This window comes from Mus caroli, chromosome 2 (genome assembly GCF_900094665.2).
Source record: "Mus caroli chromosome 2, CAROLI_EIJ_v1.1, whole genome shotgun sequence".
NCBI classification, from domain to species: domain Eukaryota; kingdom Metazoa; phylum Chordata; class Mammalia; order Rodentia; family Muridae; genus Mus; species Mus caroli.
This window is the reverse complement of record NC_034571.1, coordinates 104,528,422-104,549,730: the sequence shown is the minus strand read 5'-3', so window position 1 is coordinate 104,549,730 and position 21,309 is coordinate 104,528,422. Positions and strand designations below refer to the sequence as shown.

General features: G+C 35.0%; 2 protein-coding genes and 1 pseudogene across 2 annotated transcripts in view; 2 read left to right on the top strand and 1 right to left on the bottom strand.

The window, feature by feature from the left end:
- The window catches only part of LOC110289914, a 5,015-nt pseudogene extending 2,445 nt beyond the window's left edge, over nt 1-2,570 (top strand).
- Nucleotides 2,571-10,821: 8,251 nt separating this feature from the next.
- On the bottom strand, nt 10,822-13,626 carry LOC110306841 (olfactory receptor 4F17-like). The gene is made up of 2 exons (XM_021178975.1): nt 13,618-13,626; nt 10,822-11,793 (listed from the first exon to the last, which is right to left on the bottom strand). The coding sequence occupies exons 1-2, from the start codon at nt 13,624-13,626 to the stop codon at nt 10,822-10,824; spliced, it is 981 nt and encodes a 326-aa protein (XP_021034634.1).
- A 3,625-nt stretch (nt 13,627-17,251) lies between these two features.
- LOC110306830 (olfactory receptor 4K3-like) overlaps nt 17,252-21,309 on the top strand; it is a 4,477-nt gene continuing 419 nt past the window's right edge. Inside the window, exons 1-3 of the mRNA XM_021178964.1 lie at nt 17,252-17,310; nt 19,773-19,981; nt 20,965-21,307. Of these exons, the coding sequence (XP_021034623.1) occupies nt 20,992-21,307 (316 nt within the window). The 5' untranslated portion in view covers nt 17,252-17,310; nt 19,773-19,981; nt 20,965-20,991. The remainder of the gene's footprint in view (nt 17,311-19,772; nt 19,982-20,964; nt 21,308-21,309) is intronic.

Genomic DNA, 21,309 nt, shown 5'->3' with positions numbered 1-21,309 from the left:
TCAATATTAGAATGGCTACTCCAGCTTGTTTCTTCAGACCATTTGCTTGGAAAATTTTTTTTTCCTGCCTTTCACTCTTAGATAGTATCTGTCTTTTTCCCTGAGATAGGTTTCCTGTAAGCAGCAGAATGTTGGGTCCTGTTTGTGTAGCCAGTTTGTTAGTCTATGTCTTTTGATTGGGGAATTGTGTCCATTGATATTAAGAGATATTAATGAAAAGTAATTGTTGCTTCCTATTATTTTTGTTGTTAGAGTTGGCATTCTGTTTTTGTGGCTGTCTTTTTTTTTAGTTTGTTGAGGGATTACTTTCTTGCTTTTTCTAGGGCGTGGTTTCCGTTCTTGTATTGTTTTTTTTTTTTTTTCTGTTTTTATCCTTTGAAGGGCTGGATTCAAGGAAAGATAATTTGTGAATTCGGTTTTGTCGAGGAAAACTTTGGTTTCTCCATCTATGGTAATTGAGAGTTTGGCTGGGTATAGTAGCCTGGGCTGCCATTTGTGTTCTCTTCGGGTCTGAATAACATCTGTCCAGGATGTTCTGGCTTTCATAGTCTCTGGTGAAAAGTCTGGTGCAATTCTGATAGGCCTGGCTTTATATGTTACTTGACCTTTTCCCCTTACTGCTTTTAATATTTTATCCTTATTTAGTGCATTTGTTCTGATTATTATGTATCGGGAGGAATTTCTTTTCTGGTCCAGTCTATTTGGAGTTTTGTAGGCTTCTTGTATGTTCATGGGCATTTCTTTCTTTAGGTTTGGGATGTTTTCTTCTATAATTTTGTTGAAGATATTTGCTGGTCCTTTGAGTTGAAAATCTTCATTCTCATCTACTCCTTGAATACTCTTGTATTTTGTTTCTGATGCTTGCATCTATAGTTCCAGATTTCTTTCCTAGGTTTTCTATCCAGCATTTCCTCACTTTGGGTTTCCTCTATAGTGTCTACTTCCCTTTTTAGGTCTTGGATGGTTTTATTCAATTCCATCACCTGTTTGGTCTTGTTTTCTTGCAATAATTTAAGGGGTTTATGTGCTTCCTCTTTAAGGTCTTCTACTTTTTTTAGCAGTGTTCTCCTGTATTTCTTTAAGTGAGTTATTAAGGTCCTTCTTGATGTCCTCTACCATCATCATGACACATGCTTTTAAATCCGGGTCTAGTTTTTCGGGTGTGTTGGGGTACACAGGACTGGGTGGGGTGGGAGTGCTGCATTCTGATGATGGTGAGTGGTCTTGGTTTCTGTTAGTAAGATTCTTATGTTTGCCTTTTGTTATCTGGTAATCTCTGGAGTTAGTTGTTATAGTTGTCTCTGGTTAGATCTTGTTCCTCAGGTGTTTATGTTAGCCTCTATCAGGAGACCTGGGAGACTAGCTCTCTCCTGAGTTTCAGTGTTCACAGTACTCTCTGCAGGTAGGCTCTCCTCTTGCAGGCAAGGTGACCAGATATCTGGTGTTTGAACCTGTCTCCTGGCAGAAGTTGTGATCCACTCACAGAGGTCTTAAGATCCCTTGTAGGGTCCTTTGTATACCTTACAGGTGATGGCAGAATCCAAGCCCAAGGTACCCCTGTGCTGGCATGCCCCTGATCAGGCTGGGTTTTCTGCTTCCCTAATTAATTCAGTCTCAGGTCCTGCACGATTGGATTGGAGCAGAAGCTGTGTTCCACTCACCAGAGGTCTTAAGGTCCCGTGGCATGTCTTGTGTGTAGCTGGCGGGTGTCAGCAGACTCCGAGCCCTAGGTACCCCGGTGCTGGTCGGACTGGAAGGGCTGTCATTCTGGTTTTAATCACCACTGACCCCCATCTGCATTCTCCCATGTACTTCTTGTTGGCCAACCTGTCCTTTATTGATATGTGGCTTTCCTCAGTCACTACTCCTAAGATGATCTCACAGACTTTCTCAGAGAAAACAAGACCATTTCCTTTGCAGGATGCATGTCCCAGGTCTTCTTTGCCCATTGTATTGCTGCAGGAGAGATGGTACTGTTGGTGGTAATAGCTTATGATCGCTATGTGGCCATCTGCAAACCACTCCACTACTTCACCATCATNAACCTGAAGAGATGCACTGGGTTGGTGTTCACTTCCTGGANAACTGGATTTGTACATGCTCTGAGTCATTTGGTAGTGATTGTGGAGTTGCCTTTTTGTGGACCTAAGGAAATAGATAGCTTTTTCTGTGACATGCCATTGGTGATCATGCTAGCTTGCATAGATTCCCGTGACTTGGATGTTCTAATNAATGCTGATTGTGGACTTGTGGCTGTAACTTGCTTTATTCTGTTGCTTATTTCCTACACATATATTCTTATCACTGTATGTCAGAGCTCTAAAGCTGGTGCATCTAAGGCAATGAANACATGCACTGCCCACATTACAGTGGTGCTGATCTTTTTTGTGCCCTGCATCTTCATCTATGTGTGGCCTCTCAATATCACTTGGTTGGATAAATTTCTTGCTGTATTTTACTCTGTTTTTACACCTCTCCTAAATCCTGCCATTATACTCTGAGAAATAGAGATGAAAAATGCCATGAAAAGATTTATAAGCAGCTACCTTAGTCACAAAGGAAATTTATAATATCTAGAAATCTGTACCAAGTATTTCACATTGTAAGACTGATTCTTTGAAATAATTTTAAATCAGAAAATATAATTTATGCTTAAAATTTGTATCAATCTCCAAATATAAGTTAGTAATACAAAGAGGATATGCCATTTATTGACCAACCATTTAATTACTGTGAAACTGAATCTTGGATCTGATCATACATCCTTTTTCTACACAGGGTTTTCATTTAACTATTCTTCTGGTTTTAATAAATTTTACTTAATATTTTTTGACAACGTCATATGTATATAAATTTATAATAATATCTTAGTACATTTTACCTGAATTTCCTTACCAGGCAAAGGTTTCCACTTTTGCCTGACCATAGCTATTTACCAAAACACCAATCGTGTGAGCTGAAAAGATTAGAAAAGATAAAAAAAAAAGAAATATATTTCACAAAACAGCAGTGGTCTATATAATTTGGGGTTTTCATTTTATGTAACATGAATAAAGTATCATAATTAAACAAATAGAATTAAATGAGATTTCTAAGTTATCTCCATCTGAGTCTAAAATTTGTTCTTTAAGTTATTACTTAATATAGTACAATATCACAAAATATAATCTCTATAACATGTTTCCATAAATTGAATGATTAATTATTAGAGGTATTGTTCTTAATTCAGTTATTAATACACGAGTCATTAGCACACATATTTTTAAGTGTACATATGGTGGTGTTGGTCAGTAAAGGTGCAGATGTCTCTAATACATCAACTATTTTACATATATACATATACTAGGTGAATAGAACAAAGCTCAAAAGAACAATCTCCAACAACTCTATGCTTTCTCCCACAGTGCACATATCCCAGAAAAGTCTGCCAAAAAGTATAAAAATAACAATGGGACTACACTCTTTTTTTCTTCTAGTGAATGAGTCTAGTGGATATACATAAAAGAAAACATGTTCCCTAATATCCTCACATGAATAATAAATTACATATTCGAAGTGAAACAAACAAGTTATTGACAAGAATCCATATACTATTGCAACTGATAAACTTGTTATAGATACAAGTGTGAGCAAGCAAGATAGTTTTCTCAGCCCTTTTCTCTTATTGGTAGGCTGCAATTTGCGGTTACAAAAAAGGGTCAATAATTTTATTGTCTTAAAAAAGTAATCTTATCCATCTGTTTGCCTAAGAATTTCATAATTTCATTGTTTTTAATATCTGAGTAGTACTCCATTGTGTAAATGTACCACATTTTCTGTATCCATTCTTCTGTTGAGGGACATCTGGGTTCTTTCTAGTTTCTGGCTATTATAAATAAGGCTGCTATGAACATAGTGGAGCATGTGTCCATATTAAAATTTGGAATATCTTCTGGGTATATGCCCAGGAGATGTATTGCTGGATCTTCTGGTAGTACTATGGGTTTTCTGAGGAACCACCAAACTGATTTCCAGAGTGGTTGTACATGCTTGCAATCTCACCAACAATGGAGGAGTGTTCATCTCTCCCCACATCCTCTCCAGTATCTGCTGTCATATGAATTTTTCATCTTAGCCATTCTAACTGGTGTGGGGTGGAATCTCAGTGAGGTAACCCAATCACAAAAATACACAAGTAATATGCACTCACTGATAAGTGGATATTAGTCCAGAAACTTAGAATACCCAAGATACAATTTGTAAAACACATGAAACTCAAGAAGAAGGATGACTAAAATGTGGATCCTTTGTTCCTTCTTAGAATGGGAAACAAAATACTCAAGGAAGGCATTACAGAGACAAACTTCAGATCAGAGTTTGAAGAAACAACCTTCAAGAGACTGCCCCATTTGGGGATCCATCCCATAAACAACCACCAAACCCAGACACTAGTCAGTTGCCAACAAGAGACTGCAGACAGGAGCCTGATATAGCTGTCTCCTGTGAGGCTATCTCAGTGCCTGGCAAATACAGAAGTGGATACTCAGAGTCATCCTTTGGACAGAGCACAAGGTCCCCAATGAAGGATCCAGAGAGACAGGGAGCTAAAGGGGACTGGAGTCCCCCACCCCCAAGAGGAACATCAATATTAACTAACCAGTACTCTTAGATCTCCTTGGAACTATACCACTAATCAAAGAAAATATATGGTGGAACTTGTGGCTCTATCTATATATGTTACAGAGGATGACCTAGTCGGTCATAAATGGGAGGAGAGGCCCTTGATATTGTGATGGTTCTATGGCCCAGTATATGGGAATGCCAGGACCAGGAATGGGAGTGGGTGGTTTGGAGAGCAGAGAGGGGGAGGGGGTAGGGGATTTTCAGAGGGGAAACTAGGAAAGAGGATAACATTTGAAATGTAAATAAAGAAAATATCTAATAAAAAAGTAATCTTACAATAATTTTAAAAGAATCACAAACCTAAACTTTCATATAAAAATCACTTATTTCTAATTTAAATCCTTAGGATGAAATCTGCTTATTAATATTTTTAAAATCAGATCAAGAAGATAAGGGTAAAAATCGGTACAAGAAATTAGCCATCACCTTTCTCAAAAGCCAGCTTTAGCCAGAGGCACATTAGCTAATGCTGTTTGGGCTGCCATTGTCCTTCCATGACCTCAACACTTCTCTAGTTTAACTATTAAGAGTTTGTCTTCTCTGAGAGAAGATACACCTAAGCCTCAAGAGTATGAGGTCACAGGGAGTTTTGAGGTCTGGTATGGTGGGGGCTAGGGGTAGGGACATTCTTGTGGAGACAGAGGGTGCAGGGAGGATGTATGGGATGTGGAACAGTCGGAGAGTGGACCCGGAGGGGAATAAAATCTGGAGTTTTTATTTTTTAAAAAAGAGACTGCCTTTCTGAGCTCCAAATTGTTCTTCTATATCAAATTTTGATTTTCTATATCAAATCCATTAGTAAAAAGATCCTAACCTAACTTCACTAACAATCTACTTCTCCAAATTCTCTCTAAGGGTCATTGCTAAAAATCTACATCTCTAATTTCTTTCTGAGTATAGTGGACACGAATCATTAATCTGCTCCAGCTGCAATGCTGGAAAAACATCAAGCACTAAAATTGCATCGGTGATACTGCCTGGTGAGGGGCTGAAAGCCCCTTAGTGTTTCCATAAAACTCATAGATTAGGAGAATTAGGTTAACCATGAAGGCAACAAGCAGAGTGATGCTCCACAACAGCAAGAAGTTCTCAAATTACATAGTCAGTCCTCTGGGCTTTGCTCTCTGAGGCAGACTCAACTAATTGTGTGAACTGGTGGGCCACATTCCACTATTTCTAAAGCTGTTTTGGTATTCCTCCAACAAGGCTCCTACAATAAATGTCTTCTTTCATTCTTTCCCATTACATTTCTCATTTTTACAAGATTTGTTAAAGACTCTGTCTTTCCTCCTGTATGTAGTTTTGGAATCTGTGGTGAAACGCATGTCACTCTCATTGTGTAGAGTTAAATAAAGTCCTACTCTATTTTATTCATTTATATGTATACAGGTATACCAGCACCATATTGTTTTGATAACCATGACTCTGGAATATCACTTGGGATCAGAAATAATATTCCAATTAGACTTTTTTTAAATTTTGTTTCAGGAATATTTGGACTACTTTTGTGCTTTCAAATTGTTCTTATTGAGGATTTTTCAGTGTACCTAATGATTTCTTGGATAATGGCATTCTAATATTGTTTGCGGTTTTATGATAGGATATTGTCTCCTGGAGTTAGGTTGTTGGTAAGATTTTTTAAAAAAATTAATGGTAAGCTCATTTGTCTAGAGTCCCAGTGACAGCCACAAGGCTGGTAGTTTTCTGAGATTCCTGGGGTGAGAAGAATGAAACCAATGCAAGAGGCAGTTCTCTGACCAAATATGGTCACTTGTGCCCATGGCTTGATAGTGAAGCTCCTGTAGCAGGGTGAGTTGAGGAATGGTGTAGCCAGGTCTCAGACAAGATTTTCTATATGGTTAAGAATCCTGCGATAGAGTGTCATGAGTGAAACACACTGAACCGCAGGGGCCAGATCTCTTACCATTCTGGCCATGTGAACTGGAACCTGGCAGATTTTGTTACTGACTAAGTACTATTTAAAGATACTCCATGTCTAGTATATTTGACAATATCATACATTCTGAAATTGCTTACAGGAGTAGTCTAAAGTGTTCTCATTACATAAATGAACACAAAATACCTGACTTATAATAGGTGAAAACAAAACAAAACAAAACAAAAAACAGATGTTCATTATCTTGATTATGGAGATTATTTCATAGAGGACATACATATTAAAAGATTGTTTTTTCTCTTATTTATTTTCACAATTATACTTTAATAAAGGGGTAAATGATCTAGAAGAAGTAAAAATTTAAATATGCAAAAAGAAAAAATTCTAATAGGTAATGTCAGAAACCAATGAGATAGAAAATAGCCTAATACAATTGGTGAGTAATGCATTAGGGCAGAGACAGAAATGATTATCTGTGTGTGTGTGTGTGTGTGTGTGTGTGTGTGTGTGTTTATTATGAAAAGTTGACCCAAAAAAGACATACATGAAGGCTGTGAATCACAAATTTAGCAGGGTATGTAGATTGGGTACCTAGGGATCCACTGACACAGTTGAAGCTGATGAGTCCCAAGGATATCTATGCTATAGTAGCACTTTACAAATAGCTTTTTTTTAGGGTTAAAAAATATGTACACATAAAATCAATGATTATTGTTAAGTAAAGGTAAAATCATTAAAGAGTTTCCATTTAGTTTTGAATGAATTTGATAAAATTTTAATTTCTCTGACCAGTGAGACAATAAAATCAAATAATGAAACAAGGATATATCAGTGATATTAATAGCATTAAAGACAATAAGAAAATATGGAACATTTTATGCTTCTATATTTCTCAGATTTGAGGAAATTGATGCACTTGTCAAAAAAATTATACCTTTTTCTTTCTCATATTCTATTCATGGTTGTATTTGAAGTCTTAGACAATATAAAAATCAAAAAAGACACAAGACTTAAAATTGTATAACTCTTTAGACTGGTAGATAATACAAATTGTTGTTTAGAAAATAATAACGAATCCAAACAGCAATTACTAGATACAATAAATTAAATCAGAGAGATAGCAGATGATGACAATTGAAGATGCTATGTATCTCTACCTTATCAGTAGACTTGCAGAAATTAAATGAATAATTCTTTTTATAATATCAAGATCTCAGGATCATCTTTAACAGAATTATGCCATGAAAATTATATAACACTACTGAGAACATTATGTAAAATATAATAAAAAAAGAAAAATACAATTTTATATATTATAAGGCTCAGTAGATGGTTAGACGTTTGAGTTAGTAGATTTTATTCTTCATGTCCTTGATTTATTCCTCCCTGGTTTGTTGTATGTTGGTCTGTTGCCATGTTTTATCCATTTGGAACTTCTCTGTGCCTAGATTTTTCAGCATTAGATTCCATTAAGAATTTATCTATGAGACAAAATGTTATGAGCATTTCTTTTCTAGTGCTCTCTTTCTGTCTCTCTCTCTCTTTCTTTTTCCTCCTGACCCCATAACCCTGCATTCTCTTTTTTATTTATCAATAAAATAAATAAAATATCTGCTATATCTGTCTGTCTATATTTGCTATAAATACACACTTGCTATTCAAATTTTGTTGATTGTCTCACAATTTTTTGAAAACTGGCTTGCTTAAACCAGGTCTTTCACAAAACTCATTGAGTTTGATGTCTCTTAGGTCTTTCAAATTGTACCAATTCTTCCTACCCACCTTTCTTTCCTTGAACTCAATGGTCTAAATAATTTGTCCAATTAACTTTTCCATTATTTGATTTTTTATTTTGTTGAATCTATAAGGTAGTTTTCCTCATTTTTGTCCTATATCTTTCCTATAGAATATCATTAAGCAGTTAATTATTTATTGTTACTTCATTTATACCTTATTTTCCCCACATGATATTAATAATGATTTGTATCTTCAAGTTGTTTGTTTTGCCAATTGTTGTAAATTTATAGCAAAACTCTTACATACTAATTTTAGCTTACTAGGTTCATTCAAAGAGAAACTATGGCACTTTTATTTTAATGATCATTTTGTGGATGCTTGTATGTACTTATGATTTAATTTGTTGTAGTCATCACTGTCACTGGACCATATTTCTGAACCTCATATGGTCCATTTCTTGTTGTTGGCAGATTATTCTACTTTTTTGTCTTTTTCTTTTTTTGGCATTATCATAATAGAAAATGTTTAGGTACATTTAAAGGTGAGTGTAAAAAGATTTTGTAGATGTGCATCATTCTTCTTCTACTACAGCTTTGCTCTCTAGTTGTATTATTAAGTATTGACATCAGACATCTTAAAGGCCAAAGATGATATTTAGGTGAAATTTTAGCTTGCATATATTTTATCCTGAAGCAGTTTGACAATATTTATTGTACATATGGTTTCATCTTTTGTAAATATGTAAGTTTAAAACTTTTGCCAGTTATCTACTAGTTTGTTGAGTTTATGAAAGTTACCTAACTTATATATAATAACCATTGTTATTGTATATAAATTATTACTCCTTCAGTACCATTAAGTTTCTCATTTAACTTCTTTTTAGATAGTCTAATTTGACATTAAAATTAATTTTATTAAAACATTTAATACATTGTGAATTCTAAAGATATTAGTTCATGTTTTAAAATAATTGTATGGTTTTTTTAATTGATTCACATTTTCAGTTAATTTAGAAATTGTTTTGTAGTATGATAAATAGCTCAAATGCCTTCTTTTCCAAAGCATCCTATTGATTCCATCACTTTATTAATAGCTCTTTTACCACTGATTAGAGACTCTATCTCTTCATGTGTTTTAGTGACCTCATGGTTATTTTGTTTCTCTTGAGTAGGCACAACTCTGACCCTTTTAGTGTCTGAATTTCTATTTCTATTCATTCATTCAGATAATAAATTTTCAACTATGTTGATTCTTAGTCAGAGCAGTGACTTTAGCCTGCATCAAAGACAATAGAAAGGGGAAAAGTTACCAGAATAGCTGCTAAGTTTTTAAAACATATAGATTCTTCTTTACTTCTGTCCTGATATTTAGAATTCCTTTCAATGATGGCAGAATACATGGAGATTACACAAATATGTGTTTGACAATCTTGCATATAAATATGTTAATGTCACATTGCATATAACAGAACACATTTCCAATTGTAGCTATGATGCCCTAAATGAACCATCTACTAAGATTGAAATATGTCATGTCCCAGAACTAAGTTCTGGAATACCATTGCATAAAAACTTTTGACTGTGTTAACATAGAGGATTAGCACGGTTATTATAATACTATCTAATATTGACTATGTGGTGAATATGTTACATTGTTTATATGATCTTACACATATCCTCTATTTTATTACTTCTCATAATAATCATATACAATACATATCATTATGTCTTTTTTTATTAAGATGACATCCAAACTTTATAAAAAATAAATAAGTACCCATAATCATATTTAGCAAAGTTTAAGTGGAATGGAAATCAACATCTTTTAATTTTAAAATTCTGACAATGAAAAGTGATAGGTTAATGTAAGTCATATTCTTTGTGCCAGCATGATAAGCGACTAGGGAACTCTTAATTCTGTTCACTGTTTTAAAACCAAATGCTATATTCTACAGGGTATGAAATACTGTGAAGGCAAATCATGATGGTAAATTCGGATTCCATATCACACTTGATAATGTACTATTAGACTATGTTTTGCTATAGTAGTAGGAGACAATTTATATAGGGTTACCAGTTAGAAATATCTCTCATAAATTTCTGTCATTCAGATTTTTAACTCATATCATTTAGTCCTTTTTTTTTCGTTAGTTAAGAAGTAATTCTTTTATTATGCTTTTATGAAAATTGACCAAAATAAAGTTTTCTTTAATGTAAAATAGTCCAGCTTGTATCTTTTATTATCTCTAACCCAAAAGTATCCAGGAAGTCTCAGTTGTACACAAATAACACCATAATAATACTTTTAATTGTCCTAAAATCTAGTGAAAAGGTATTCTGAATTAATGCTATTAATTGTGAACCTGTATAAAACCTATATGCTCACATAGAATAAATTGAGTAAGTGTTTGAACCTTACACAATTGTTATGCGAGGTAAAATGGAATTTTACAATTGATATAATGTCTGCTGAATAATGTAATAACTTTCTTTCCTCATTATCTCAATCTCATGGCTACAGGAGACCTACAACTTCATCCAAAAGTTTAAATTCCATTCTCTCAGGCATCTCATGGCACTTTTCATCTCTGTGTTCCTCAGTGTGTATATAATGGGGTTCAAGAGAGGAGTGACCACAGAATAAAACACAGCAAGGAATTTATCTAATGACTTGATGGGAAAGGGCCAGGCATAAATGAAGATGCAAGGTCCAAAAAACAAAAGAACTACTGTGATATGAGCAGTCAGTGTAGACAGAGCCTTAGATGACCTATCAGAAGGGCGGCGCTGGATGGTTGTTAGAATGATAGTGTAGGAGATGATTAACAAAACAAAAGAACACACAGTAAGCACACCACTGTTGGCAATGACCATGATGTCTAACCTATTTGTGTCTGCACAGGCAAGTTTGATTACTCTAGGAAGGTCACAATAAAAACTGTCAACCTTATTGGGACCACAAAAGGGTAAGTTCACTGCAAAGGCCAATTGGCTCACTGAGTGTAGGAAGCCAGTTGCCCATGCAGTAGCCACAATGCCAGCACATACATTGCCACGCATAATTATAGTATAGTGTAGAGGCTTACAAATTGCTACATATCTGTCAAAGGCCATGGCTATGAGGGTCACCATCTCACTCCCCCCAAAGGAGTGAAGGAGAAATATCTGGGCAAAACAGCCATGGACAGAGATGACTTTGCGTTTCCTGAAAAAATCAGCAATCATCTTTGGAGCTGTGACAGAAGACAGACAAAGATCGATGAATGAGAGGTTGGCCAACAGGAAATACATAGGAGAGTGGAGGTGGGAGTCATAGGTTACAGTCATGACAATAAGAAGGTTTCCAAACACAATTCCTACATAGAAAATGAGAAAGAATGCAAACAGAAAGATCTGAAGTTCCTGAGAATCGGAGAGTCCAATAAAAATAAATTCTTTCACCACAGAGTCATTTGCTTCCCTTGCTGATTCATTCCAGAAGAGCGTCTCTGTATTTGCCTTGGAGAAGACAATAAAAAATTAATTCAGCATTGTTATGTGCAAATTTTAGCTTCTGTTCACTCATTAAGGATTTGATATGTTCTATTGCATACATCTGCTAAGCTAAATATAAAATCTCATAATTTAAATCTCATTGCTTCATTGCCTGTATTGTTCCTCAGTTAGCCAAGCCTCCCAATTACTCTATGGTTTTAGACTCCATCCTAAGAAAATGTTACTGTTTGTGCTGTGTTTTCTGTACTATGTTCCTAGGCTTACTTTATTCATCTCTGAATATCAAGACATTAAGATATATAGAAAGGTTAAATGTTAAATGATGAGCAATGTCTTGTGGGAGATAAGAGGATATAAAAAAATGTTCTGGTAGAATTTGGTTATCTCCTCTTTTTGGAAATTTACATACTCATAACCAATTGTGCCTACAAATTATGTTCATCTCTTCATTATTCCAGACCTCCTTTTTTAGTCATTCCTAGTTAAGTATCAAATAACTGTGTACAAAGTCCTATGAATACTTAGTGATTCTTTTTTCCAAATATGGGGAAGATCTAATCATAAAATAATTCATGAAACTCTTTAAGTTTGGGTCTCCTTAATCCTGTAAATTTATAACCATATGAATGCTGACAACACTCTAGGATAGAAGATATATTATGGTGTGGCTAGTTAGTGAAAGCATTTCTTTAGAATCATATTGTGTAAAAAAATTGTTTTGAGTTTTAATATATTTTAAAATGTTATATCATCTGGGGAATAGAGAAGAAGATAGACATGAGATGAAGATAGACAAAAATTCCAGAACATAGCTCCCTGAAAAATATGCTGAACATGAAGATTGCTCAAACATTCCTATATGAAGAAATTCAATATCTACCATAGTAGAAAATAAGAATTTAAGAATGTAATTTATCAGAAGACAGAAATCTTGTAGCTCATTATGAGTCACATCTGCAGAGTTTTGTTGCTAAGAGGAGAATGGTAAAGTCTAATCCCCATCTAGTGTCTGTCAACCAGCACATAGCCTCCTCAGGCTTCATTGGGGAAAGTTAAAAAGTCTCAAGATGTTTTTAAATGATTTACAGATTTTATTTTTTGATTTTCTTTTATTGAAGGAGGTTTCTTGCACCTCACACTGCATATAAGCTACTAAGGGGCAAACATGACTAAGGAGTAAATACTTTAATCACACCCTCTTTGAATCCAATCTTTCAAATATTGTGCTTTTCATAACCATCTTTTGCCTTAATTTCTTTTTCAAAAAAACATCTTTTTATTCTTTGGGATGGGAATCAAGGCATTGGGTTTAAGTCATATCCACTGCTTGATCCTGGATGTCTTAAGAAATATTCAGGGGCCTTTATTTTTCTGGTTTAAAAATGGCATAACTCAATCAATAGTTTTCTGAATATCCACAGTTGTATCAATGTATATTTCAACTTTTATGAACAAAGTTTAAAATTTCCCTAAGAATATTTAACAAACTCACAGAAAAGAATATACTAGATTTAGGGGCACAGAAGAATTGTAAAATCCACTAAATGAAGATGAAGTAATTTCTCATGTCAAAAAAGTAAGTGTAGGAGTCAATCTTTACTGCTGCTAGAACACCACTAGCAAGGGTTATCCTCTTACTATTACCCATGTTAATTATTATAAGTGCTTAAGGCAACCCTAGAAGATTTTTCACTCATTTTCCTGAAGAAAGGAATCAAAACTGAGTTCTGCCTAATGAAATTCTACTCATAGAAACATGTAATTATTAACAAAATTCTAAACTGTAGTTGCTTCTACTGATGATTTTAATTTTGTTATTCCACTTACCTCTTTCATAACTTGAAGAGACAGCAGTTATCTTAAGAGACATAGCAGTACAGAGACCCAGTCTTTATACAGTCTTTAAAAGCATCCATTTCTGGGAGATGGAATTTATGTGAATTGTCCTCCTGAGCAAACTGATTGGCTAATGGTAAGCATTCATAAAGTAAGCAGAAGTCCCTAGAGGATCCAGAAACAACCTGAGATTTCCTGGCAAACTGGTTCAGTGTTTCAGGTTTTCTCTTGGTCTTGGAAGAAACCATCTATCTGAGTTAAGGATCATTGTCACATTTTCTTGGGCCACTGGATAATATTACTATCTCATTCAATCTAAGTCTGATTGTCAAAAAATTAAAATACATTAAATAACATGGAGAAATTAAATTCTATATGTATTAATCATATAGTGAAAGATTATATTTAGGTATTATACAAATAGCATAGCTTAAGCTGTCAATGACCAATATGTGGAGAACATAGGAAAAAATATTCAGTAGTATTAAATATCTCAGTGCTGCAGTTTGCTTCATTTATCTGATTTAATTGCAATGAAGACACTAAAGTGAGCTAAGACAAACAACCAATGCTTTTAAATTAAATATAACTTCAGAAAGTAACTATTCAAAATACTCTAAATTGTATGTGTCTTTTTCTATAAATCATTCTTTAAAGAAGACTACCAAGTCAACAAAATTGTGCTTTATAATATACAAAAGGTTTCTTTTGGGGGAGTTGAAGGATTACATGGTTCAAAATCTATGGTCTATACGTTAACATTATACATTACAAACTCAGCTGAAAAGGACACATACAAATTCTAATGTTTCTTTTCTTCTTTTTCTTTCTTTTTAGTTAGATATATTTTATTTACATTTCAAATGCTATCTCCTTTCCTAGTTTCCCCTAAAAAACCAAAACACAAACAAACAAACAAAAAAGCTATCAACTCCCCTCTTCCCCTGCTCTACAAACTACCCATCCCATTTCTACTCCTTGCCTTTCCCTATACTGAGGCATAGAAGTGTGAACATATGTCTTGTGAAGACATGACCTAGGGCCTCTCCTCCCATTGATGACCAACTAGGCCATCCTCTGCTACAAATGCAGCTAGAGCCACATGTCCCATGAAATGTTGTCTTTGATTGGTGGTTTAGTTCCAAGGAGCGGTGGGGGTACTCATTAGTTCTTTCTTAAAGTACACAAGATTATTTTCTCTTCAGTTTACATATTTGTTGCTCTACATAAACCCATATTTTCCCCCAATGGACCCACATAACTTCCTTTTTTTTTTTTTTTTTTTTTTTTTGGTTTTTCAAGACAGGGTTTCTCTGTATAGCCCTGGCTATCCTGGAACTCACTTTGTAGACCAGGCTGGCCTAGAACTCAGAAATCCGCCTGCCTCTGCCTCTCTGGTGCTGGGATTAAAGGCGTGCACCACCACGCCCGGCCCCACATAACTTCTTTAATAGACAGCTATTAATATTCAGTGTTGTCCTACCTACAAAGAAATACTGATAAAGTTTCATTGCATACATATACATGATTTTTTGTTACTTAATTTTAATTTTTTTTACAGTCCAGTTTTTATCCCCCTCCCTGTCTACCTTCCAACAGTTCCTCATCCCATCCCTCTTCTCCAGTCTCGAAGAGGATGTCCCTACCCTCCTCAACCCATCCCACCAGGTCTTCCCACTCCCTGGGGCCTCAAGTTTCTCTAGGGTTAGGCAATTCTTCTCTCACTGAGGCAGGACCAGGCAGTCCTCTCCTATATATTTGTCAGGGGCCTCAGACCAGCTAGTGTAAGCTGCTTGGTTGATGGCTCAATGTCTAAGAGATCTTAGGAGTTCAGGTGAGTTGAGACTGCTGGTCTTCCTATGGGGTTGCCCTCCTCCTCAACTTTTCAAGCCTTTAAGTCCAGGACAAGGGTCCTGGACTTCAGTACTTTGGTTGTGGCTTTTTACAAGCAAAATGACCTGGAACTTTGTGCAGCAATTGCTGATCATTTCACTTTAGGTATGCTGATTAAGAAAAACCATGTGTATTACCTTTATTTTATCATCAGCATAATTTATTGCAACTGAATATTAGGTGAAATTATTTGATAGGTAGACATCTTAATTTTCTAAAATCAATAGAGGAAATGTTTGTATTTTATAGAGTTCATACGTATAGTATTCAGTTCATATATGCCAATATCACAAACATTTATAGATCAAACTTCATCAGTCATGTGATCAATATTTGATATATATTTGCCATGTATTAGGAAATTACATTCACAGCATGGGTATTTTTCTGGTGTTATCTCAAATGTTTAACATATGGTCTCATAATTAAATGAGGATGCCTCAATCCCACTTAGAAGGTTGAAAGAAATAATCACAGGAGACATGGGGAGGGAGAGACATGGGTGGGAAAAGCGAGGCAGAGGCAGAAAGGAGAACAAGGGTTAGGTATGGGGGGGGAGTCATGAGAGAAGCCCAAAGGGCTAGGACAATGAATGGAAATAAGCAAGCTATCGACAGGAGGTGCGGGTCCCTCTAGAAAGTACCAGAGACCCAAGAGGTAAGAGACTCTCAGGTCTCAATGGGACTGATGTTAGCCAAAATGCCCAACAATGAGGACAGGGAACACATAGAGTCCACATTCAGTAGATTGATAGGGCCTCAAGTGTTGATATGGGTTACTAACCCACAGTGAAAATTTCTGACTCAGAAATATTATTGTCTAAAAGAACTACAGGTATTGAAATGGATAAGAGACTGAGAGAAATGTGGTCCAATGACTGGCCCAACTTGAGGCATCTTATGGGGATGGGAGGCACCAAAGCCTGACACTGTTACTGATGCTATGCCTATGCTGGGCATGGATGCCCTATGAGAGGCCCTCAAGCAGCAGACTAAGGCAATATAGATACTTATTCCCAATCACTGGACCCCTGTGATTGAATTAGGGGAAGGATTGAAGAGACTGAAGCAGGAAGGGACCCCACAGGAACACTAGTAGTCTCAACTAACTCAGACCCTAGGGAGTATCCAGAGATTAAGCCACCAACCAGGGGCATACAGGGGCTGGTCAGAGGCCTCTGACACATATACAGCAGAATTCTGCATGGTCTGGCTTCTGTGAGAGAAGATGTTCTTAATCCTTGAAAGACTTGAGGCCTCAGGAAAGGTGGGTGGGGGACCCTCTCAGAGACAAGGGAGAAGTGGAATGGGACGAGGAACTGTGGGAGGGTGTTCCAGGAGTGATGAGTAATGGCTGAAATATAAATAAATAAAATAATTTAAAAAATGTGGTCACTAAGATTATATAGATATAGTAAGAGACCAGGCAGGAGAAAGCTTCTCTATATTCCTTATTGATGAAGTGAATGATTTTGTAGAGTTGACTGACATAATCAATTCTGGGATGACTAACAGGAGGTTTCACATGTCCTATTTTCTATTTACACGGATATGTAGCTCTCAGAATCCCACTTAACAGAGAAGTCCCTAAGAGATGTTCAAGATAATTATGTCCAACTTTCTCATTTTGTTCAGAACACAGAACAGGTGACATGGAACCCCCATGAGACAATTTCAGGAAGTTAAGATTGGTCAGGTTGAAAGGAAAACTGTCTCTACACAACATGAATGTCTTCATAAGCACATATTAGATGGGAAGAAATTCTGACCCAAGAGAAAATTATGATTTTTGGTAAGTCATCTCTCTGATAGTCTTCTATTATATAATTCTTAAATTATTTCTAGCTATCTCTTTATACCAATAGCCACGATGTATTAGGTTGAGAACTGTTTCTTTGTCTTGTCAGTTTTAGTGGCCAATTAATGAGTTTTCCCTACCTCTCCTATTTTTTGATTGCTCATAATCTATATCATAATTTCATCATTTTTTAAAAATCAGATAATCCATATGAGTAGTAGGCAGCTGACGTTTTACAAGTATTCCTGCAACTTAACCAGATAAAATGTTTTTAAATTAAAGAGCACACAGTAGAGAAGACAACTGTAAACTTTGAACTGGGAGTAAAGTCAAAGTAAGTTTAGCGGTTATAATGGAAATTAGATAAAAAATTTCTGCCAACTATTATCTTCAAGGAGAAAAAGAATCACCTACTCCCAAAGATGAATCCCTATTTTATTGTTAAATATAGAGAGGTTAGTCCTGATACCATTAGTCACAACAAAAGTGGATCCTACAGCTTGAACTTACATGCATTTATACATACACATATATTTATACACCCATATATGTAACACTATGAATCAAGGACAAAGAGGCTAGCCACTGAGGGGTAGCATGGCAACAGTATGCAGGGCTGGTATTTGGGAGTGGTATAGGAAATAAAAGGCATTGGTATTGGTATTGAGATTAAAAGAAAATAGAAATATAATGTAATTCTACTTCAAGCAAGAACATATATAAAATGTATATTTATATATATGTATATAACTTTAGTAATTATACACATATATAAATTTTTAAACATATATAAGTATACATGTATATATATATAGCACATAAGTATTTACATATGAACATATTTGTTACATTTGAAAATATATATTTTATATATACATACACATCTATATATTGATTTATGTATGCATATCTTAAACAAAGAGTTCAGGTAAACATTAAAAACACTGGCTGTAATTTTATGAACAATATGGTTTCAAGATACACTAGGACATATTAATAAAAGGAACAACTCACAAATTGCACTGTGTATATAGAAAGATTTAATGATTTCCACGTGTATATTTTATTTTATATTTTCAAACACATCAAATTGACTATGCAACATTCTCTAAGCTATTGTAATATATGTCATCATTTTTTTCTATTTATCACATGAAAAAAAAACATTGAGTAACTTCATTAAAAAGGGTCTGATAATGCATAGTCTGGTACAATGTGTCCGAAAGCAGTTATATGATGTTTACATTCACAAAGGCTGATCCATTAGTGTCCTATATCACCTATAAAACGAGAGGTGACAATTCAAAAGGCATTTCTTCAGACTTGGTTCTATTTTGCAGCAGAGGTCCAAAAGGACAGTTTGACTTCATTTTGTCAGGGAATTAATTCTTTTAGTAATTCTTTTTTGTAGTTCTATAGTTCTATCATGATTAACAAAATTGAGCTCAGTAAACCTTACTCCATGCTATAGAGGAAGAGGGGAAAAACCAGAAGTTCTCAACCCTATGCAAAGAATCACAGCCAACTAAAGATTCCTGAAAGTGGGAGGAATGGAGTATTCCAGGGAAAAGCATTTCCATTGGTTATACAAAAAGTAACAAAAGTAAGATTATACAGATGGAATAATGTTTATACATACATTTATATGTATATGTGTGTGTGTTTGTATATGTGTGTAATGAAATAAGAGGCCATGATTTTTTTTCACTCTTTATTACACATACCTATTTCATACAATTTATTGTGAATATAGTTTCCCATTTCTCTTTTCTTCCATGTTCCTTCCCACCCCCTCTCTTATTTGTATTCTTTGTTTTTTTCACTAGAAAAGAACAGGCTTCTAAGATATAACAACAACAAATATATATATATGTATATATATATATGTATACACACACACACACACACACACACATATATATATATATATATATATATATATATATATATATATATATATATATAAAGGTAAAACAAAAACCATCATATAAAAGTTAAATGTAACAAGCCAATAAAAAATTCAAGAGTCCCAAGAGAAGGCATAAGAATCGGAGACCCACTTTTCAGAAGCTGCATAAAATTACTAAAACGGCATCTATAGAATTTATGCAGATGTGCGGATCCTTAGAGGCCATGTGCTTGCTTCCTTGCTCTCTGTGAGTTTATATGACATTTTCTCAGTTGATTTATGGCCTTGTTCAAACCCATGATTTGAAAGAGAACAGGGAACAAGATATGGAAGAATTTTGAGGGAGGAAATGAAAGAGAGAAATGTTGTAATATATTATAATCTTAAAAGATAAAAGAAATAATACAAAAACAAAAAGTTCAGATTGATCTGAAACATTTTAACCCATGGAAAAAATGTTCAAAACCACGTACTCTTCACTGTGTAATCAATGTTATTTTCTTTTTCTGGTGATAGTTCTTGGGATTTCATTGTTCACTTGCTCTAGGATAAAAGAAAGGGAGACCAATAAGACTTCAAACACCAAGTCTCCAAATTTCTGAAAGGAGAAGGAAATGGGAAATGAGTATTCTTCTTCTGGTTTCAGTGTTGTTCAATATATCAGCACAAGCACCCCATCTGTGCTTTGAGGTGAATAATTGCTGCTTCCTGGAAGTATAATTTCATATTCATTCAAGACTGACAGCCAAATGACAGGTCAGGTTTGCTTACAAGTTTATTGAATTTATTATATATTTTAAAACAACACAGATGACCAGTAGGCCAGGGACACAATGAGAAAATATACTGATGATAGATGATATATTATTAATGTCCTTTCATAATTAGTTTATGCAATTTAAGAGCAATATTTTTCTACTGCTAAGATTGTGAGTTTTAGCGCTCAGGTCTGAATATGAGTTGAATAGTTGCTTGGGGAATCCTTCTTTATGTATTTGCAATGTTAGTTTGTTAATCAGTTTAGTTGAAAAAATAAACCTCATGATACATATATCTCTTAAAGAATAGTGAACCAGATTTTTCCATTTAAATTGCATGAGTATGTATATGTCTGTTTGCTTCCCAACTTAGGCTTTCCCAACAAGTCCTTTAGTGTCTTAAGCTAAAGTTTTCATTTATTCATTTATTCTATTCATGTTCAAAGTAATCATTATATATCCTATCTAAATAATAAGATCTAAATAATAAGATCTTATAATACCATTTGTATTGAAATTCAGTGCAATTCACCACCAGTTGCCAAATGTAATCCACATTGTTATTATGGAATGTCATGATGACATATTCAGATATTTTCTTTAGGAACTACACTAAGTTTTCACATTACACTCTTGATATCCTTACAGCTCTCATAAATGAATGTTTCTCACAGAGTATAAAAGTCACCCCTGATGCTTCTTTTCCTGGGGAGTTACTTAAATTCATTTACTTTCATTTTGGTGACCAGTCGCTCATAATTAGCTTTGATTTCTCTTTACATGTATGAATTTCTATTGAGGTAAGTTTCTGTGTGAATGACAAATTGTACAGGGAAAGTAGCCTCCCTCATACCTCTAGTTGTTAGTTGTTCTGTTTTTTTTTTAATTAGGTATTTTCTTCATTTACATTTCCAATGCTATCCCAAAAGATCCCCTACCCTCCCCCCACCCTCTACCCACCCAGTTGTTTTGTTTTTACAGGTTACTTCTGAAGACACACTGAGTAAAATGGATGAAGGCAATCACACTGTGGTGTCAGAATTTATACTCTGGGGACTTTCCAGCTCACAGAGGATTGAAGTCTTACTCTTCATGGTGTTTTCAATGCTTTATCTTCTCATTGTTTCTGGAAATATTGTCATTCTGGTTTTAATCACCACTGACCCCCATCTGCATTCTCCCATGTACTTCTTGTTGGCCAACCTGTCCTTTATTGATATGTGGCTTTCCTCAGTCACTACTCCTAAGATGATCACAGACTTTCTCAGAGAAAACAAGACCATTTCCTTTGCAGGATGCATGTCCCAGGTCTTCTTTGCCCATTGT